The sequence below is a fragment of the Nannospalax galili genome, unplaced genomic scaffold, assembly GCF_000622305.1.
Source record: "Nannospalax galili isolate Female #2095 unplaced genomic scaffold, S.galili_v1.0 scaffold279, whole genome shotgun sequence".
Lineage (NCBI taxonomy): Eukaryota > Metazoa > Chordata > Mammalia > Rodentia > Spalacidae > Nannospalax > Nannospalax galili.
The window spans coordinates 3,091,324-3,109,912 of NW_008343971.1; the positions used below are offsets into that span (position 1 = coordinate 3,091,324).

The following is an 18,589-nucleotide window of genomic DNA, read 5'->3' on the forward strand; positions in this document are numbered from 1 at the left end:
AAATCCTAGCGCTCTGGGTTTGGCTTTGCTTCCCCGCTCAGCAAATTCTGGGGGTGCGATGCTTCCATCATACTTTTTAATTTGGGGAGGGGGTATACAAATACATGCTGGCCAGAAGTCACCGAGTCCAAGATGTTTCAGAGACTGAAGGATAACCATTGTCAACATGTAGGTGGCCATGTAGGGTCGGTAAAGATTAACACCATGTTCCTTAGTAGAGGGAAGGTGACACACCCTAGAGGAAATCTGGGAAGAGAAAACAAGATTGTGCAGGAATAAATTATCAGTTTCACCCTAATTTGTAGACCAAGCTAGACATTCATGATCCAAAGGGTATGGATACTTCTGTTCACATACCATACGTGTGCCAGACTCTGACTACAAGACCATTTACGGGAAGATCCTTTACCCTAAGCGTGCGTGATCCCAGACTGGTAGAATATCTAACATCAAAGGTTAGGTGCACAAAGATCCCTGCACCTTAAATAAAGAGAACAAGCTTGGTGCAGTGGCTTCAGGAGAAACCTTTTTGGGACCCAAAAGGAAGATAGAAATGTTAACAGAAAACATGTTGGAGTTCTTTTCCCACTAACGTTAGGACATAGTGAAGGAAGGGCCAAGTGTGGCTGTGCAATGCAAGGATCACTGTACTGATTGGATGGGAAGCGGTGGAGGGTATAAAATCCAGCCCAGCTTCTGACCTTAGGGGCAAAGACCTGCCTCTTTCAATTATACAGAGGAACTAAATTTCCTGCCCTAAGCACATATTTTTTTTTTTCTTTTGGTCTTTTTGAAATAGGGTCTCCCTGTAGCCCCAGCTGGTCTCACTATGTAGACCAATACAGGCTGGCCCTTGAACTCACAGAGACTGACCTGCTTCTTCCTCCTGAGTGCTGGGATTAAAGGTATGCACCACCATGCCCAGCTGTACCTTTTCTCTATATGCTTAAAAGGGGCTGTGATCCATCATTGGAAGCTACTGTTTTTTGAGACAGTACAGACTACCTGACTGATGATCCTCCTGTCTGATTAGCAGGCATGTAGCACCACACCTGGCTAGACAACCCCCTGGGGGGGGGGCAACTCAATTCCCTTTATCATCCTGCCTCTGTCTCTGAATACTGGGGTTTACAAGCTTGCACAACCATGAATGACTGCTTCATGGTTTCTAACTCACTGAATCCTATTAAGTTGCATTTGTATCCCTGTCCAATCACCAGGGTGAAGGCCTCTGAGGACTCTTCAGGCTCTACTGATTTTTCTGACATGATGTGGGGGTATTAGCACTCCAGAGTACTTTTAGGCTTAACATATCAACCTGAATAATCCCTAAAACAGAATTACTCTTAGTGTATAGTCCCTAATGAATAGGACAAAAGAAAGACCAGATGTCTTTAAAAGTCTCTTCCAACTCTAATGCTACGTGAGTCTAGCTGTTAATGCTCCAACCAGGACAAGACTTAAAATAGTCAGGCACAGCAAGAGATGAGATTTCCAGTGCTGATTCAGTGGTGGAATGACTTTAGGGTAGGCATTTAACCTCCACCTCCCCAAGTACACAAGTGATTTCACAACTCTTGGCAAAAACAGTGCTGTAAAAATAGTTTATTGGTTTTTAAAAAAATACTATATTCAAAAAGTGCCTTCCATGATTTTCAGACAATTTGCATAATTTTATTCATTTACACAAGAGAAACACTGGTAACAAGAAAAAAGAATGTATGGCTTTTTTTTACACAGTTAGCACCATGTTGCTGTGTAGTCAAGGCTGGCCTTGAATGTGCAGTGATCCTCCTGCCTCAGCCTCCTAAATGCATTTACTACCACTCCCAGTATATACGTATGCCCTTTGTTCTATTGGCTCTGGGAACATAGAGGAGCCATCTACTAGGAAGATTTTCACTTTAACATTACTTCAACTCCCAGGGAAATTTGGGCTGGACAGCTAGGGCTCCTTGGCCATGTTGATTCCTCAGGGACAAAATAGGAATTCAAATAAGTTAATCTTTAAAAATTGTCAATATTCCAAAAGGCTCAGAAGTAGGAGAGTAATCTGTCCTTACTCTTCTTCATACAAGCAAAGGTCTTATTTAAACCTGAGCCAGCTGGGGAAGCACCACTCCTACATTCATGGAACCTGCCTAATGCACAGCACTTTATGGGCTAATTTCTAGTTGGCAGTGCACCCCAGATGAGCAGAGAGATGGAATGCTCCTTCCACAGGTGCTCTTCCACATTCACACTAGACTGCCTAGGCTGCAGCCAATACAAACCCTACTGGCTCTACATGTCTTTCTTTTCCCTTCTTGTATTACACTCTGCAAAGACTTCCATGATTGCAGTGGGCAATTACTCCAGCTGTAGTATTTACCCTTGCACAGCCCAAGGCTCCTGCAAACCAGTTCCCTTCTATCACTAACGTCATATACTGTAGCCCAGAAATAAAAAAAACTGTACAACCCAGTATTAATCTCTTAAGAACTGAGGGTCTGCTGGAAAGATGGCTCAGCGGTTAAGAACACTGGTTATTCTTACAGAAGACCTGGGTTTGAATCCCAGCACCCACATGGCAGCTAACAACTGTCTGTAACTCCAGTCCCAGGGGATCCGACCGCCTCTTCTGGCTTCCATGGGCTGCTGGACACAGGTGTGCTTACCTACATGCAGGCAATACATGCATACACATAAAATTAAAAAAAAATAAATAAAATTTAAGAAAAAAGTTAAAAAAAAATAAAGAACTGAGGGTCTAAGAACATTCCATAGAGAATGGGAATGAAATTTTTGTTTGATAAAAGGTCTGTGTAGCTTAGGCTGGCTCAAATTCATAGCAATCCTCTGGCCTCAGCCTCCCAAATGTTGGGATTACAGCATGTGTGGCTCACTCCCAACCCCAAGACAGCCAAGAACACATCTAGTTAAATGAGTCCTGCTTGTGAAGCAGACCTGCTGAAGTCCCACCTACAGAAGGAAGTTCCACCTAGTCCAACACTGCTTCCCACACATCACAGCACAGGGCAGTTCGGAGACCTCACTACCAGCTGTGAAAATGCTCAAGTCATGCTCTTTGATGGCAAAACACCAAGTTCTGAAACAGGTAGATGTCTGGAGGCAGGTCTGCTGAATAAACTAGACAGTACTATCTTGGACCCTAGAAAAGGGTGGCAGAACAATGAGGCTAAACTGTAAGATGCCCAGAGAAACAGCAGCATCAGTTCCAACAGGTTAGTTCAGAAGGACCAGTTCTCACTTAAGTACAAGGGGAACTTTAGTCATATTGGCCAAGTTAACTAAGAATCAAGAGTGCTTTCTTGGACAGAAATATTTCATACACATTTGATAAGCAAAGTGCTGCTAGAAAAAAATCTTAAAAGTAAGGAGTTTCCATCAGTTCCTTATCTGAAAGGGTCTTTGTGAGGATCATGTAACACAAAATATAAAAGGCACATACTGAATTGGGAGTAGAGGTGAAATTTTAGGTGCTGGATCCTCAGATTCCTGTGGGTCTTTTTTCTAGGTTCTGTAATAGAACCAGGAATAGGAAGCCCAGCTCTAAGAACACAGACCCCAAAAGTAGCCAAAGAGTTCCAGTGAGTCCTATGTTCCAGGTTGTACAACTGCCAACTAACTGAAACAGACTAAAATGACCTGCCAGAAGAGGGTGGAGTTGGGCAGAATCTACTTGATCCTGGAGTCTTTGAAGGATAGGAAACCGTAAGTCCAAAGGCACTTACAACATACTTGTACAAGGGCAAAGGCCTTCTTTGATAGCAGAACTAGGCTCAGGACTGACAAGCTTAGGCACTTAACCCTGGGCCAGCTTTGAGGTCTGATGCATTCTGGTTCCCAGCCACCTTCACAACCAGGTCCTTTTAACTTACCATCTCACTTGTTGCCCCAGCATTCCTCTGGCATGGCTAGCTGTCTCACTGTGTCTGTTTTAATGGCATAAAGTAACTGCCTTGCCCCATTACTGGGGGTTGGGGGAGGGGTCCTGTTTTCAGGGATATGGGACAAAGCCCAAGAGAGCCCTTAAATATCCTTGAAGAGAAAAACTGCTGAGATGAAATAGCCAGACTGACTGGCCCAGTCTGGGCCAGGGGGCTTTGGTTGTAGGCAGTCTCAGTGTTCACTGGATCTCTTAAAACCCACATTTCAAGTTGCTGAAGGTTAGGTTCATTTCCTGGAAAACTTAGGCACCTTCAAATTCCTGTGCACAGGATCTTGTGGACTTCAGACTTTAGCCTATCTTTATGTTGGAAAGTATTTCCCTGTTGGAAAAATGCTATCCTTGGGGATTTTTATCCAAAGGGCTTAAATAACATTTATGTATTCCTTCTGTTGAGACAGAGTCTTGCTTTGTAGCCTAGGCTGGCCTCTAACCTGCAGCAATCCTCCTGCCTTGGCCTCTGGTGCTGGGATTACAAGTACGCACCACCACGCTAGAAAAAGTTACACATTCTTGGGAGGTAGGAAAGGAGCAAGCACGGAGCAGAGACGGGCTCACTTCACTTCCTCTGTGGCATTCTTTGGGACCCTTTCTTTTGCAACTGGAGCCCCACAAAAGGCAATTATTGCTATTGTTGACTTTCCCAACTTTAATAGTCCAAGACTGATGAACCATCATTGAAGGAAGAGTCAGTTTCAAGTTTGTTTTGAAAATTCCCCTCTAGTCTGAGCAGAGGGCAGTCTGTTCACAGATAGGGATTAATTTGGTAGGCTTAGCCAAAACAGGTTTTGCTTATAGCTTAGTTCAGCATCTTTTTCCTAGGTCTCCTGTCTAGACAGTGCAAAGCAGTGGGGCATGTGAGTAACTTGGAAAAGCCAAGAAAGGGAAAGGAGACATGCTTCCAAGTCAAAAACAAAGTTCTCCTGTTTTATTGGCATCAGAATTACTCGGAGAACTTATTTAGAAAGGCAGACTCCCAGAACCCCCATTTCCAAATTCCTGAGTAGTGGAGAAACAGTCATGTTTGGAGGGCAGGGGGATGGATTCCACCTAAGACAAAAAGATATTGGGGGGGGGGGTGAGAACCAAGAAAAGGTCTAGGGAAATCTCCGGTAGAAGTGAGCAGAAACATGAAAGAACGAACCACAAAATAACAAACATGGCTCACAGAGCAGCAGGCCAGAGGGCCTCAGCAAGATAGCAGCATGTGGGCAAAAGGCTTCATAAACCTTGGATCTCCCTCAAGTCTCTGCTCCAAGAACAGAGTTAGCCAAAGTTCTCATAATGTTCCAGAATGTTAGGCTAGGCAAATAGACTAATATACAAGAAAGAATGGCTGTTGGGAGGTAGGCCAGATATTCTGTAACACCATTGTGGATGTATCAGCTTGGGGAGGAGGGGGGATTCCCTGATCACATAGACTGGTCCTGGCATCCCCAAACTAGAGGTGAGCTCACTGGGCAGAATTCTTCCAAGTGCAGTGAATCCTGCATAAAAGGCTTCAATTTGGTTGGCTCTGGCGCTTTGCAATCTCCTCCTGGATACGTAATTTGAGGGCCTCTCGCATGGGTGGATCCAGAGGTGTGTGTGCTGAGACCTCCTCACTCACCCGTCCTGGGTCATCATCCTACATGGAGGAAGAGTCAGGAAGCTTAAGACTCTGTCTCAGCGTCTGGAAGTGGTTTCCATCATGGCCCAGAACCCTCAAGCTGCAGCTATTTCCAGAAGGCATACCTGATAGACAATAACTGATGTGATCTCTCCACTGTCCGCCTCATATTCTAAGCAGAAGAGCTGGCGGCCAGAAGGTTCCAGCTCAGAGCTGCCACTACTGCTGCTTTCCCCCGACTCCTCACAGTCTGGGTTGACTGGGTAGATAGAGACATCTGTAAGGATGAACCAGAGTGAGAATGAAGAGGAGAATGCCGCTGAAACCCTCACCCACAGAAATGATTTATAAAAACTGCAAAGAAGCCAGGCATGGTGGTGCAGGCCTTTTTAATCCCAGCACTGGGAATGCAGGGGCAGGGGGATCTCTGTGAGACTGAGGGCAGCCTGGTCTACATAGTGAGTTCCAGGCCAGCTGGGGCTACAGGGAGATCCTGTCTCAAAAAGAACAAAAACAAAACAAATAGAAACAGTACAAAGAATGCCCCCATGCTTCTGAAAGAACCTGGGTATGCATGTGAGTGTGAGTGTGTGTGTGTACCTGCTCAATGCATGTGTTTGGATTACTGCCAATCAGGATTTTTACTCCTTACATATCCAGTAGAGTTAGTTCTGTTACAAAGTAGGTACATAATGCACATTTCTCCAGTAAACAGGACTGGAAGCTACTGGAATGGTGGACAGAGCTCTGCCTGGGTTCAAATCCAGGCTTTGCTCTGAAATCTTGGACAAATTATTACACAGATAACAGTTCTCAACTTAAGTAGTCCTATCAACCCACTGAATTAATATAATCGAGATCTAAACACTGTAAATAACAATGAACAAATTTAGTGACACGTTTCCGTGATTTCTAGGTCGAAGGAAAGCTAGGGAAAGGCTTGTTTTCTGGGTTCATTCCTTATTATGTCGTTTTTTTAAAAGTTGATTTTTTAAAATGTGTATGAGTGTTTTACCTGCATGTATGTAAGTGTATCCATGAGTGTAATGCTGACTCTAGAAAGAGCATCAAATCCCCTGGAACTGGAGTTATGGACGGTTGTTGGACGCCATGTGGATGCTGGGAACCCAAGTCCTCTGCAAGAGTAGCCAGTGCTCTTTAACTGCTGGGCCACCTCTCCTGCCCCCTCAAGGTCGGTGTTTTTTTTAAATCTGAGCCAGACTTTCTGCTAGGTGGCAGGAATACTAAAGCCCACACTGGTAAGTAGCCCACGATTCTTTGAGGGTTTCCAGATACCTTCTGTCAACGTGCTGCTTAAATGGTGGCCCAGGGCCCTGGAGCGGAGATTTGGGAGCCTAGCCTGGGGCCGAGAAGCCCCGGGGGAGCAGGGAGCGTGCGGGCTCGGGTGGCAAGCGGGGCGGAGGCTCACCTCGGTGGCGCGGCAGGTACACCTGCAGGTCGGGCTTGCGGGGCCGCGTGGGCGCGGGCGTGTGGCGCCTCCTCGCTTTCTCCTTGGCCGCCTGCTTCACCTTCTTGTCGTAGTCGTCCCTGTGGGGAGCCGAGTGGGAGTGAGGGGCTGTGGCCCGGCTTAGCCGGGGCGGGCCGGGCCAGGGGCGGGGCGGTACCGAGCGATCTGGTTCCGGCGGATGTGGTGCACGAAGCCGTGGCTCATGTCCAGACGCCCGCCGGGTTTGCAGCACAGCCCGGGGCCGGGATCCCGTGCCGCCTCCATCCGGAGTCCTGGGCGCAGAGCCACCAAAACGGCCACAACGGCCCGGCGGTCTTAGGGATGGCTGCTGCGAAGCCGGACTTCCGGCTCTGAAGTTTGACTTCCGGTCGCAGTCTTACGGTTCGCTGAATTTGTGAGCTCCGTGTAGGCTCGGCTTCCACCGCTAAAGCGGTGGGTGTTTGCATTCTTCGTAAGAAATGAGGATTCCAGTGTATAGCTGATACACCAGTAAATTGTAGGAATTGTAAAAATTGCGAGTCATCCATGAGCACGCTAACAGCACTTCTGGGGCACAAATTTGACTTATAGGCATATATGTTTTCATTATGACTTTTTTTTTTCTTTTGATCTTTTGAGACAGGGTCTCCCTGTATCTTATCCCCAGTTGGCCTGGAACTCGCCCTGGAACTCGCTTTGCGCACCAGGCTGGCCTCCAACTCCCAAAGATCCGCCTGCCCTGCAAATGCTGTGATTAAAGGCATGAGCCACCATACCGGGCTCCTTATGACATTCTTATACATACACGCAGACACATATATACACACACATCATTGTGCTTTGTCCATGTATTTAAGTCTAGATTCTGCACGAGAAGGTTTGGAACATTTTGTCTCCCCCCAATTACCCTCTCACATTGCTATCTTTGTGTTTGTGTGTGTTGTGTAAACCAGAGAGTACGCTGGGTGTGCTGCTTTATACTCTTCATCTGTTCCTTTGAGACAAGGTCTCTCACTGAGTCAGTAGTTAGGCTGGCAGCCAGCAAGCCACATCAATCCTGATTCCATCCCCCACAAGGCTAGGGTTATGGGCTTGTGCACTCTGTGCCTGCTGCAAGCTTTTTATCTAAGTGTTTGAGATTCATACTCAGGCTCTTATGCTTGCATAGTAAGCATTCTTACTAAGCCCAGTTTCCTTTTTTTTTTTTGAGACAGGGTCCCCCTGTAGCTCCACCTGTCCTGGAACTCACTATGTAGACCAGGCTGACCTTGAACTCACAGAGATCCGCTTGCCTCTGCCTGCCGAGTGCTGGGATTAAAGGTGTGTGCCACCACACCCAGCTAAAACTTTCCTTAATTTTAAGTGGGCATTACCTGTCTCTAATGAGGCAGTCAAATAGGTAGGGCAGGCAAGGCACAAGTAAGGGTCTCTCCACCCACACCCAGTCCCTACTCCAGCCACATTGGGTCTGCACAGTCAACTGTCCCCATGGGTGGACTCAAGGCTTTTGAGGATCTGAGAGTATATAGTTTCCTCTTTCCTTCCTTCCTTTTCTTCCCCTATGTCTTGAAGCAGAGTCTCATTATGTAGCTAGGGCAGTCTTGAACTGACTAGCCCAGTCTGGCCTTGGACTTTGGCAATCCTCCTGCCTCAGTCTGAGTGTATAATTTTCAAGTCCTTATTTTAAAAAGTGAAAACAGGCTGGAGAGATGGCTCAGCGGTTAAGAATACTGGTTGTTCTTGCAGAAGACCTGAGTTTGATCCCAGCACCCACATGGCAACTGTTCTGACAGCCTCTCTGTCCTCCGCCGGCATTGCATGACACAGGTGCACTTACCTATATGCAGGCAATACATCCATACACATAAAATAAAAATAATAAAATACTTTAAAAAGTGAAAGTAAACTCTTGATTAGAACAGTGACAAACTGTAGTACATCTGTGTGATGGAATATTACAATGCAAAGTAAAGGAACAATTTGTTCATACACTTGTTCATACACCTCACAATGGGAATGGATTCCTGGTATAAAAGAAACCAGGGCCCAAAAAGTAAACACTCTATGACACTTGAGTATAAAACTCTAGGAAACACACTATAATGTTTGGGTGGGATTCCTTAAGGGAACAAGGACTTTCTGGGGTGAGGCAGGTCTCTTTTCCTCATTATGGTAATGGCCTCACAAGTGTTTAGACATCAGAATTTAGCAAATTACAGTTGTTAAAGGTACAATTGTCCCGTGTATCAATTATACCTCAGTGGAACTGTTAAAAAAGGCAGGCACTGGGGTGTGACTCAGTTTTATTAGTATGTTAAATGCACCTTGACGAAGTATTGTATTTTTCCTATACCAAGAATCCTCTGAATATGGCATTAATTAAAACCCCTAGGTTTAAAAAAATATTTTATTATCTTTATTTTATGTGTATGCCTGTATTTTATGTGTATGCCTGTATTGTAAGTGCACCCGTGCAATGCCGGCGGAGGACAGAAGAGACCGTCTGATCCCCTGGGACTGGAGCTACAGACAGTTGTTAGCTGCTATGTGGGTGCTGGGATTTGACCCCGGGTCTTCTGCAAGAACAGTGTTCTTAGCTGCTGAGCCATCTCTCTAGCCCCCAAGCCATAGGTTTAAGCCTGAATGAGGGAAATAATTTCGGCGTATTCTTTTCCTGTGAAGCTCGTTCCAGGCAGTAGAAATAAAGGAACAACATCTCTGTATTGTGATTTAAGACAAACTGTTTTGAAAAAATCTGGAGTGGGATGACAGCTTCCTTTATTCTACACACACCATAACCTGTGAAAGATTCCTATCTCTTTAAGCTGTGAATAAATAAATGGTGGGTAAAGAGGCAGTAGGCCCACACATCTTTCTCAGCTGGTGTCGGAGCGCCTATAGCGTTCCTGCTGCGTTAATTGTCCCTCTCGGCGACTCGTAGCGGGCTTAGTTTTTGCTTCCAGCTCAGCTCCTGATTGGCCACGGGCGGCGCGCTCGAGTGTTCTTGCGCCTGAGCTGAATCTCTCCACCCGTAGTGGCGATGTCCAGCCGGTCTAAGCGGGAGTCTCGTGGTTCTGTCCGCGGGAAGCGGGAGTCCGAGTCTCGGGGCAGCTCGGGTCGCGTCAAGAGGGAGCGAGATCGTGAGCGGGAGCCCGAGGCGGCGAGCGGCCCGGTGCGTGTGAAGCGGGAGGTAGAGCCGGCGAGTTCGCGTGAGGCCCCGGCGCCCGCGCTCTCGGCAGTGCGCGTGAAGCGGGAGCGCGAAGTCGACGAAGACTCGGAGCCCGAGCGGGAGGTGCGAGGTGCGCGGGGCAGGGCTGGGGCGCCTTCTACCTTCGCGTGCTCTTCTCTTTCTTTTGAGACAGGGTCTTATGTAGCCCAGGCTGGCCTTGAACTGCCTATGTAACTAAGGAGCACGGTGGATACCCAGTATTCCTGTCTCCTTTTACAGGCGTGTGCCCCCGGTGTCGTGTTCGCCTTCTTTTTTCTTTTCTAACTTTACTGTCCTGCCCCAGGGTGGGTCCACAATGGACTGCGTTCAGATGAAGATAATTTGGTCTTTTTTTCTTTTTTTTTTTTGGAGACAGGGTCTCCCTCTAGCCCCAGTTCACTCACTATGTAGACCAGGCTGACTGGCCTTGAACTCGCAGAGATCCATCCACCTGTCTCTGCCTCCGGAGTGCTGGGATTAAAGATGTGCGCTACCAGGCCCGGCCAGATGAAGGTAATTTTAACTTTAACCGTAGTCAAAGTCATAGACACCATCAGCGTCCCTTTATCAAATAGCCGACATGTGCCAGGTGTGAACAACTTTACAGATGTTCCCCCTCCTGTTTTTGCAAAGCTAAGTTGAGGGATCCTTTTGTAAATTCCTGAATTAGACCATTCAGCCAAGATTCTAAGCCCTGAGCATCTGATTAAAGTACTGACACACCAGCTCATCAGTTTGGAGACAGTTCATCTGTCTCTTGGGTTTTGCACAGTTGGTGACCTTTATTTCCTGTTGTCTTGTAAAGGATGTTTGTATAGTGGAGATCATTTTACCTTGTAGCTTGTAGAACAAAAGGGAGGAAATCTCAGAGGAGAGAAAGTTCAGATTCTTTAAGCTCAAGGTTTTTCAATAAGGCAACCTACTGTGAGTGCAGGTTCTCTTACTCTTGTGAGAATTAACTCTGGGAACTGATGACAGTGTTAATATTGTGGCTATTGCTGTTGCTCTAATAGACTGTCCTTTGTTTTAGACTCTGTGGGTCACTTGCCTTCCATCAGCATCCATGAAATGCTGGCAGGCTAACTTGTTAACTCAGAACTTTCACAGTCTTGGACAAGTGATTGATTTAAGGATGTACAGTTTATCTTACCATTTGAGATATAATTCATGATATCTTTCCTGCCTCATTGGATTCTTTTATTTTTTAAAAAATATTTATTATTTTTATTATTTTATGTATTTGATTGTATTGCCTGCATGTATGTGAGTGCACTCGCAATACCGCGGAGGTCAGAAGAGGGCTTTGGATTCCCCTGGAACTGGAGTTAAGGATGGTTCGCAGCCACCATGTGGGTGCCAGGAATTGAACCCGGGTCCTCTGCAAGAGCAGTCTGTGTTCTTAACTGATGAGGCATCTCTCCAGCCCCCTGGATTCTTTTATATAATACATAAATGAATCTTGTAGGTTGTGCATGTCAACATATACTTGTATTTATGGTTTGTTCTCATTAGTGGACTTTTTTGGGATGCTCAATTTAATTTTCTCATTTCCATGTGTTTTTGTACTGGTGGTTTGCATATAGCCTCTTGCCTTCTTTTTGTGATGCTGGGGAGCAATCCTTGCGCATCTAGGCAAGTGCTGTACTACTACACTACATCCCTAGCACAGGTTTCCCATTTTTCAAAGCCTGTAATGGTTTTCTTTTCAGCAAAGAATGGCCGTGTGGATTCTGAGGACCGGAGGAGCCGCCACTGCCCATACCTGGATACCATTAACAGGTCAGTAGGATAGAGAAACAATAAATGCAGAGGGTGTATCTCAGCTATAGAGTGCTTGCCCCACTTACACAGGTCGTAGATTTAATCCTAGTACCACAAAACCAAACTAAATCAGATTTTGAGATGCAGAGTACAGTAAAAGAAAAAGGGAATCTATGTGGAAAACTCAGTGGTTTGCACACTGAACAGTATATTCACGGATTTTACTCCCTTTAAACTTTTTGCCCAGAAAATTGGTGCTTCTTGCCATGTTATTAATATTGACCCTTTAAAGTGACAAGAGTGTATGCTGTACAAGTGTTAGGTGCATGCAGTTTGATGATGGACACATGCAGTAAGACCTTTTAGCTAATTCTGAATTTGTATTTTGTAATAAGGGGATACATAATGTATTTAAAGTAACAGTAGTAAATTTAAATATTTATTGAATACCCATTGCGTACTGGATACTGTCCTGTATTCCCAGGATCCAGCATAAAACTTTTAAAATGCAAAACTTTTTTTAAAACATTCTGTTTACTTTTGTGTGTGTGGGTGGAGGTTAGAGGACAGCTTGCAGGAGTCACTGCTTTCCTTTCACTGTGTGGGTACCAGGGATCAAACTCAGGTCATCAGGTTTGGCAGCAGGTGCCTTTATCCTCTGAGTAATCTCATTGACCCCAGTAAACTTTTTTCTTTTTTTTTTTTTTTTGAGAGCATGTCTTACTATGTAATCATGACTGGCCTGGAACTCTCTATGTAGCTCAGGCTGGCCTCATACAGAGATCTACCTGCCTCTGTGCTGAGATTAAAAATGTGTGCACCACACCTAGCTTGTTTCTCTTTTTAGTGAAGCAGAGTTGGGGTTTAATGACTTTTTTTTTTTTTGTCTTTTTGAGACAGGGTTTCCCTGTAGCCCTGGCTGGCCTAGAACTCACTTTGTAGACCAGGCTGGCTTGAACTCACAGAGTTCAGGCCTGCCTCTGCCTCCCAAGTGCTGGGACTACAGGCGTGCGCCACCACGCCTGGCTGTATGACATTTTAATATAACAGAAGAAAGAAAGACACACTTGAGAACAGGGGTATGGGATTCGCAAAGAAGTGTTGCCAAAATTTGTTTGCATAGCAAAGATAGCTTCCTCTTCTTTCTTTCTGCTTCCCAGGTGTTCTGTTAGAGTATCATAAAGAATTTCTTTCTTTTCTTATTTTTTATTTTTCTATTTTTTTTGTCTTTTTGAGACAGGGTTTTCCTATAGCCCCAGCTGGCCTGGAACTCACTATGTAGACCAGACTGGCCTTGAACTCACAGAGATCTGCCCGCCTCTGCCTCCAGAGTACTGAGATTAAAAGGCCTGTGCTGCCATGCCCAGCCTAGGAATTTGTTTTTTTTTTATTTTGTTGTTTTGTTTTTTTTTGAGATAGGAATCTGATATGTAGCCCAAGCTGCTTCCAATTTTTGATCTTCCTGCTTTAGCCTCCTGAGTTATAGGTATGAACCAACACATTGAGTTCTTGGAAAGTCTTTGATTTGTTACAAATACAGTTATCCCTCCTATCCATTGGGGGACTTGTACCAAGATCCCCCATATATACCAATGTCTGGGTGTTCAAATCTTTGTAAAACAGTGAGATGGTATTTGCATATAATCTGTGAACATCTTTCTGTTACTTTAAATTTCTTCTGGATTAATATAACTCCTAATATAGTATTATGCTATATTAATAGTTGTTGTACTGTAAGTTAGGGAATAATGACAGAAGTCTGTATGTATTTAATACAGATATGGTTTTTATTTCTCCCAAATATTGATCCATGGTTGGTTGAATCAACTGATACAGATTCCATGGATAAGTATAAACTGCACATAACGAGAAAGAGCGTTTGTGTTTGGTGCAGATACTTTGATCGTGCCTAAGTGTTTGCTATGTAGAGGTAAGTGGTTTATATGTTGTTAAACCATTTTTTGAAGTATGCTATGTGCCATTGTGGAACATGGAGATAACACTGCCTCATTTGGGTACCTTCCAAGACATCCATCCCTATTAACCTGTTTTGTTTTTTTTTTTCCTCCCTTTCCTTTGTTGTGCTTTGATTCTCTTAGGAGTGTGCTGGACTTTGACTTTGAGAAACTCTGTTCTATTTCCCTTTCACATATTAATGCATATGCCTGTCTCGTGTGTGGCAAGTACTTTCAAGGTAAATAAATGTCATGAATTACAACTTTGTTAAGTTTGCAGAGCTGTCTTCTTTGTTGTTTGTTTTTTTCTTTGAGACAGGGTCTCTGGATGCAACTCTGGCTGGCCTGGAACTCATATAGATCCGCTTGCCTCTGCCTCTGGAGTGCTGGGATTAAAGGTTTGTGCCATAACACCTGCCTAATTAATATTAAATAATTAATTTTAGTGGTACTGGAGACTGAACTGGAGCCTTGCAAGAGTTCTACCACTGAGCTATAGACCCAGGATTCTAAATCTAATGTTTTCTGTATTTCTGTGTTTGTCTTTTTGAGACCAGGTCTAAATTTGTAGCCAGGCTTGCCTTGACCTTGAGAGTCTCCTGTAGTCTCCTGTCTCAGGTCTTTAGTGCTAGGATTACAGGTGTCCTCTACCACCATCTCTGAAAACTGCTTATTCAGTTGTTTGCTGAAAATGTATTTTTTAAACTCATTTAGACCAAGGAAGTACTTTGTAAATACATAGTATACTGTGGAATTAAAAAAGAGAAACTACATTCTTGTATAAGAAGTTTATAGGGGGCTGGAGAGTTGGCTCAGCAGTTAAGAATACTGGCTGTTCTTGCAGAAGACCCAGGTTCAAATCCCAGCACCCACATGACAGCTAACAACTGTCCATAACTCCAGTTCCAGGGGATTCGACAGCCTCTTCTGTCCTCCATGGACATTGAAAAACATGGGTGTACTTAACCTACATGCAGGCAATACACACATACACATAAAATAACAATAATAAAATATTTTTAAAAAGAAGTTTATATAAAGTCAAGTTTGATACATGAAACAAAAAATCAGGAAATTCCACAAGACCATAAAGATTTCTGCTAGGCTGTATAGCAGTGAAAAAAAATGAGGACAAAGGTGCTGAAATATGAAAAAAAATCTTGGTTTTTCTCCCCCTTTGGTATTTTGAGACAGGATCTTACTGTGTGGCACTGATTGGCCTGGAACTCGATATGTCGACCAGGTTGTCTGGACTTTAGCATTTCTGCTGTCTTTGCCTCCTGAATGCTGTGATTATAGGCATGTGTCACCATGCCTTGCCTAAGTTTTTTGAGTCAGGGTCTCATGTAGCCCAGGCTGGCTTTGAACTCTTGATCCTCCTGCCTATTTGTAACGCTGGGATCACAAGTGTATATACCTGGCTTTTATTTATTTGTTTTTTAGGTTTGTATGCAAAGTAATGGGCTTCATATGGCATTTTCATGTGTCTGTTATTTTGTTCTCATTCATTTTGCTCTCCCACTGACCCCCCACCCCCAATAGGTTAATGCTTGCTTGAATGTTTGTGTTCAGTTCATGAAGGAACTGTGGTGGGATGTGAACTACCAGGACATAAAGGACTCAAATGGGTTGACGGAGAGAGATACTAAAGAATTGAGTCGCTGTAATCCTGGCTACTCTGAAAGCTGAGGTGGGAAGATAGGAAGATGGAAAATTTGAGACACAGCCTCCACAACTTAGCAAGACTCTCTCAAAATAAAATCAAAGGGGTTGGAGTGTAGCCCAAAAATAGAGTGTTTGCCTAGTGTGCACACGCCTTGGGCTCACATTAGTATTGAAAAGAATACAATAAGAGTAGTATGAACAAAGCACGAAGATGCAGGGTTATCCTGAATGTGTGCAGATGGGAATCTGAGGACTGAGTGATAGTGGCTGGCATGGGGTATGCACATTTGTGTATCTTCACATGTATATGTACAAGTCAAATAATGTATTCAAACATACTCCTACTTTCTGATGCATACAAAATTAGTTTGTGTGTATATTTTTATATGGGAATTAGTTTCCCTAGCCAATCTCTTAATGTCATGTATCAAATGCAGTTAACCAATGTGCTCTTCTTTCTTGATCTCACTTTGTGATGAGAGAATTTTATGTGACAGATTGATTTCATGGATGGCATAGTTCTTTGTTTTTGCTTTTAACATGTTCTAGTACAAAATAATGAAAGGAAGAGCAACCTGATCTGTGCCTTTCTAGACCTTTCTCTGACAGCCCTTCACCCTTCTCTACAGGTCGGGGCTTAAAGTCTCATGCCTATATTCACAGTGTCCAGTTCAGCCACCATGTCTTCCTCAACCTCCACACCCTCAAGTTTTACTGCCTTCCAGACAACTATGAGATCATCGACTCCTCGTTGGAGGATATCACGGTGTGTGTCCCAGCAGGCTGGTTTGGGGTACATTGGTTTTTTTTGGGGTTTTTTTTTTTTTGGTCTTTTTGAGATAGGCTCTCCCTGTAGCCCCAGCTGTCCTGGAACTCACTATGTAGACCAGGCTGGCCTTGAGCTCACAGAGATTCACCTGCCTCTGCCTCTGCTCAGGTTAAAGGCATGTGCCACCACACCTGGCTGTGGGGTACATTGTTTGTGAACCATTCCAACAGTCCTTGTGAAGTGTCCCATGTGAGGTCGAGCAAGAATCTGGGGAGACAGAGAAAGTGGGATAAATTCAAGGCTTCAAAGTAAGTTCATGATGACCCCTCTTCAGTCTGTGACTGGGAAGACTCCATCCTGCGCCTCCCAGTCCTGCCCAGGGGAGGAGATGCTCCACTCTTGAGCTACATGCATGTGCAATTCTGCTGCCTTCAGAATCCCAAGGGTCCTGTAGTGTTCTGGCAGTTATCGATCGTGGTCTTGGAATTGATCAGGCCTAAGGGCTAAAGACAGACTTGAAATTTGGTGATTGAGGGTTAGACAGAGAACTCTCCTGTAGCAGGGTCGAGGACTTATCCTCTCAGTATGGTCTTAATGCCAGTGGTTGGGGGCCTTTCTGAATGCATGGTAGGGCTTTTCTTTTTTTGGTAGAAATTGTTATTCTGGACTTTTGAACTCTTTATAGCTTTACAACAATTTAGAATTTTCTTTTGCTCTGCAGTATGTGTTGAAGCCTACTTTCACAAAGCAGCAAATTGCAAACTTGGACAAGCAAGCCAAATTGTCGCGGGCATATGATGGTACCACTTACTTGCCAGGGATCGTGGGACTGAATAACATAAAAGCCAACGACTATGCGAATGCTGTGCTTCAGGTAGGATCAAAAAGGACCTCCTGAGGAGAGGGTAACTGGAAGCAATATGAGGGTCAGTCAAGAAGTTACTGTTTTCTTGTAAAGTCAAATAGTCCTAGACTGGCTGGGCGTTGTGGTGTACTCCTTTAATCCCAGCACTTGGGAGGCAGAGGCAAGCAGATCTCTGTGAGTTCAAGGCCAGCCTGCTTGAGGCCAACCTGGTCTACATTATTGAGTTCTAGGCCAGCTGGGGTTATAGGGAGACCCTGTTTCAAAAGTATAAACAACCCCCCATGCCCCTCCAAAAAGAACAACCTACCTAAAAAGTAAAACAAAAAATAAATCCCAGACTTGTTGCCATATGGGTGAGTAGCCATATCAGTACTGGGAATCAAACCCAGGTCTTCTACAAGAGCAGCAAATGCTCCTAACCATTGAGCCATCTCTCCAGCCCCTCTTGCTGCTCTTTGAGATAGACTGTCATTGTTGCCCAGGCTGGCCTGGAACTCAGCTATGTAGAGTATACTTGCATTGAACTCATGGTAATACTTTACCTCATCTTCTTGGGGACAGGGTCTTACTATATAGCCATGGCTGGTCTGGAACTCACCTAACCATGTAGACCAGGTTTGCCTTGAACTCACAGAGATCCACTTGCTTCTGCCTCCTGAGTGTGCTGCCATACCAGTCTGACCTTCAGTGGAGTACCTTGCCCGAGAAATGTCTGGTAACCAGTGTTCGCCAAGACTCATGAACCCATCAGGCAGGGCCTGGGGCAATACTGAGATTTTATTAAGGTCTGTTCTCAGGTGGCCTTCCTAGTTGTGTAGCAGAGACTAATGAATGTGTGTTTCTTCCTGAAACTAGTATTACTAGCTTTCTATTGTTGCTTTATCAGCTCAGATTTATTTTTGTTCTTCTAAAGCCTTTGATTATTTCCCATCAAAACAGAATATGTTTACTTTTATATATATTGATATGACTTGGGGTGGGGCTAGGGATATAGTTCAATGTTACAGTGCTTACCCAGCATTCACAAAGCCCGGGATTGAATCCTTATCAACACACACACACACACACTCACACACACATACATTCGTGAGTGTATTATATTATGGGAAAGCTTCAGATTTTAAGATGATTTTCACATTTTAGTGTGAAGTTAAGAGATAGGGCATTCTATGTTCCCCAGATAGTTCATGATGCCACACAGTCCCTTGAGGATCTAGAAGCAGTTAATGTTTGCTGGTGGTGAGACATTTTCTTCAGTGGTATAGCCATTGGTAAGTTGCCCAGGCTCTTGTAAATAACCCTTCACCTGTTAGTAACCCTAATTAAACTCTTTAGGTCACTCCCCCCCCCCCCCCAAAAGG

General features: G+C 44.5%; 2 protein-coding genes across 3 annotated transcripts in view; one reads left to right on the forward strand and one right to left on the reverse strand.

Annotated features, from left to right (window-relative positions):
- Positions 1-121: 121 nt before the first annotated feature.
- On the reverse strand, positions 122-7,392 carry CUNH2orf68 (chromosome unknown C2orf68 homolog). Of its 2 annotated transcripts, XM_017799913.2 has the most exons (5): positions 7,184-7,392; positions 6,988-7,106; positions 5,684-5,835; positions 5,407-5,576; positions 122-246 (listed from the first exon to the last, which is right to left on the reverse strand). In XM_017799913.2, the coding sequence occupies exons 1-4, from the start codon at positions 7,288-7,290 to the stop codon at positions 5,451-5,453; spliced, it is 504 nt and encodes a 167-aa protein (XP_017655402.1). In that variant the 5' UTR covers positions 7,291-7,392; the 3' UTR covers positions 122-246; positions 5,407-5,450. The 2 variants fall into 2 exon arrangements, with proteins under 2 accessions (XP_017655402.1, XP_008838511.1); XM_008840289.3 differs by lacking the exon at positions 122-246 and having other exon boundaries at positions 4,579-5,576; positions 7,184-7,391.
- A 2,601-nt stretch (positions 7,393-9,993) lies between these two features.
- The window catches only part of Usp39 (ubiquitin specific peptidase 39), a 40,037-nt gene continuing 31,441 nt past the window's right edge, over positions 9,994-18,589 (forward strand). The window contains exons 1-5 of the mRNA XM_008840290.2: positions 9,994-10,304; positions 11,923-11,992; positions 14,074-14,168; positions 16,224-16,360; positions 17,085-17,237. Coding sequence (XP_008838512.1) covers positions 10,046-10,304; positions 11,923-11,992; positions 14,074-14,168; positions 16,224-16,360; positions 17,085-17,237 — 714 coding nt within the window. The 5' untranslated portion in view covers positions 9,994-10,045. The remainder of the gene's footprint in view (positions 10,305-11,922; positions 11,993-14,073; positions 14,169-16,223; positions 16,361-17,084; positions 17,238-18,589) is intronic.

Coding starts and splice junctions, on each gene's coding strand:
- CUNH2orf68 (XM_017799913.2), bottom strand. CDS start 7,290: ATGGAGGCGGCACGGGATCCCGGCCCCGGGCTGTGCTGCAAACCCGGC. Junction 7,107..7,183: donor CGCCGGAACCAGATCGCTCG/GTACCGCCCCGC, acceptor GGCTCCCCACAG/GGACGACTACGACAAGAAGG. Junction 5,577..5,683: donor CATCAGTTATTGTCTATCAG/GTATGCCTTCTG, acceptor TCCTCCATGTAG/GATGATGACCCAGGACGGGT.